The sequence below is a fragment of the Pteropus medius genome, unplaced genomic scaffold (genome assembly GCF_902729225.1).
Source record: "Pteropus medius unplaced genomic scaffold, Ma_sr-lr_union100, whole genome shotgun sequence".
Lineage (NCBI taxonomy): Eukaryota > Metazoa > Chordata > Mammalia > Chiroptera > Pteropodidae > Pteropus > Pteropus medius.
In genome coordinates, this window is record NW_024340701.1 from 59,846 (window position 1) to 62,044 (window position 2,199).

At 44.7% G+C, this 2,199-nt stretch overlaps 1 protein-coding gene across 1 annotated transcript; it reads right to left on the bottom strand.

Moving 5' to 3' along the window:
• Window positions 1-1,025: 1,025 nt before the first annotated feature.
• On the bottom strand, window positions 1,026-1,964 carry LOC120618934 (olfactory receptor 2G3-like). Its single transcript, XM_039883060.1, has one exon. The coding sequence runs from the start codon at window positions 1,962-1,964 to the stop codon at window positions 1,026-1,028; it is 939 nt and encodes a 312-aa protein (XP_039738994.1).
• Window positions 1,965-2,199: the final 235 nt, after the last annotated feature.

The window sequence follows — 2,199 nt, forward strand, 5'->3', positions numbered from 1 at the left end:
CAATATATAACATACAAAATGTGTGTTAATTGACTTTATATTATCAGTTAGGCTTCCGGTCAAAAGTAGGCTTTTAGTAGTTAAGTTTTTGGGGAGTGAAAAATTATGCATGGATTTTTGACTGCACAGAGATCGGTGCCTCCAACATCTCCATTATTCAAAAGTCAACAGTATATGCTTTCTGGCTTTTAAAAATGAATGAATGCATATTTTATAAACTTGGATTGACTATATGTATACAATTTTATATCTTGATTTTCTTTCCACCTCAAGGAAAGTCTTCTTTGAGGAGCTGCAGTTTAAGCCAAGACCTGACAAAGAGAAGTTAACAGCATAACAGAGTGGGGTTAAGGGTGAGACGGGAAAGAATAGCATATGTGGAAACCTTAACAATGGAAAGAGTATGGCACATTCGAGGCAAAGACAGAGTCCAGTTTACTCAGAGTGAGAGAAGGAAGAACAGAGTTACCTGAAATGAGTCTGGGAAGGGCAGTGGGGCCAGATCCCACCTGGTCTCAAGCCATCCCAACTTGTCTCCAATCTGCACCTCTGAATCAAGTACACAATTCTTGTAAATTACTGCAGTGGCATTTATTTCTTCTTCTCCCCACCCCCCAAGAATCCTTTCATGTCAGTACCCTTGCCCTTCTCTCCAGCTAACCTAATACAATGTATGAGTTTTCCAGAGAGTGATGAACCTTTCTCAAGATTCAGCCACAGAGCACACCCCAAAGCCCATTTCCTTTGTCTCAATAAAAGGTTTTAATGGCTCAGATACTCCTTTTGTTAACCATTGAGACTCTGGAACAAAAGGGAACTAAAAGACTGATGTGCCTGGAAGGCATTTCATAGTGTCAGTCTGTCAGGCAAATCATTGGCTGTCTCCCAAGGACCTGTGTAGAGTTAAAATTGGGGCTGAGGGGAAGTGTGTACTGGTGCTGCTGGGTCAAGTGAATGAGTGTTTAGGGCATTGATTGTGCATCATGAGTCTTGTTTCCCTGTCTCTCAGCTTTCTTTCCATGGCCTCATTCTGGGGCCCTACTCCAGCCTGTCACCTTGAGGAGAGCCCTCTTCACGTCCTTGTTCCGAAGGCTATATATGATAGGGTTGAGGAAAGCAGAGATGACATTGTAGAACAAGGCCAGCTTCTTGTCTTCATCTGGTGAGGCCTCTGAGCCAGGCTTCATGTACATAACCATGGCTGGCATGCAGAACATGGTGACTACAGTGATGTGAGAGGCACAGGTGGAGAAAGCCTTCAGCCGCCCCTGGACCGAACGGATCCTCAAGATGGCCATGAAGATGTTGATGTAAATGACAAAGATGAGGGAAAATGGAATGACGATGACACTAAAGCCGAGAATGAAGTCAACGCGGTCATTTACTGAGGTGTCTGCACAGGCCAGCTTTAGGACTGCTGGGACTTCACAGAAGAAGTGATTGATCTTGTTGGGGCCACAGTAGGGCAGACGCATGGCAAAGACAGTGTAGACAAGAGCAGAGATGACACCCCAGAGTCCACAGAAAATTACCATAACACCACATAGCCATGGGCTCATGATGACCTTGTATCTGAGTGGGTGGCAGATAGCCACGTATCTGTCTATAGACATGATGGCAAAGAGCCAAGACTCGGTGATGCCTAGCACCAAGAAAATGTACATTTGGGCCACACAGCTGGTGAAAGAGATAGTCTTCTTTTGGCTGGTCAGATGTGCCAACATCTGGGGCACAGTTGTAGTGGTGTATCCCAGATCCAACATGGAAAGGACGCAAATAAAGAAGTACATGGGTGTGTGGAGGTGCGAATCCAGGCAGATGAGGATGGTGATTAGGCTGTTGCCCAGAATAATCAATAGATATGTCATCAAGAAGGCTGCGAAGAGCAGAGGTGTGGTCCTGGGGCTAAAGGAGAAGCCCAGAAGGATGAATTCATTCACAGAAGACAGGTTAGGCTCTTGCATTGTGTTCTACCTCTCAATGAAAAAGAAAGGTGGTGATGTCAGAAATATGGCTGAGTGAGAGACGTCCCCAGATCTCTCCCCTTGAAACAACTACAAGCTGAACATCTAAAACTCAACAAAAAAACACACAAACTGCACACCAGCATGTCTGAGTGTGGGATCTGTGTATAAGAACTACCCCAGGCTCGAGACCTTTCTATAATAAAACTTCCCTCTGGAAAAAAAGCAGAATACA

What these genes read in the sequence shown, in the direction of transcription:
- LOC120618934 (XM_039883060.1), bottom strand. Translation starts at nt 1,964, where the DNA reads ATGCAAGAGCCTAACCTGTCTTCTGTGAATGAATTCATCCTTCTGGGC.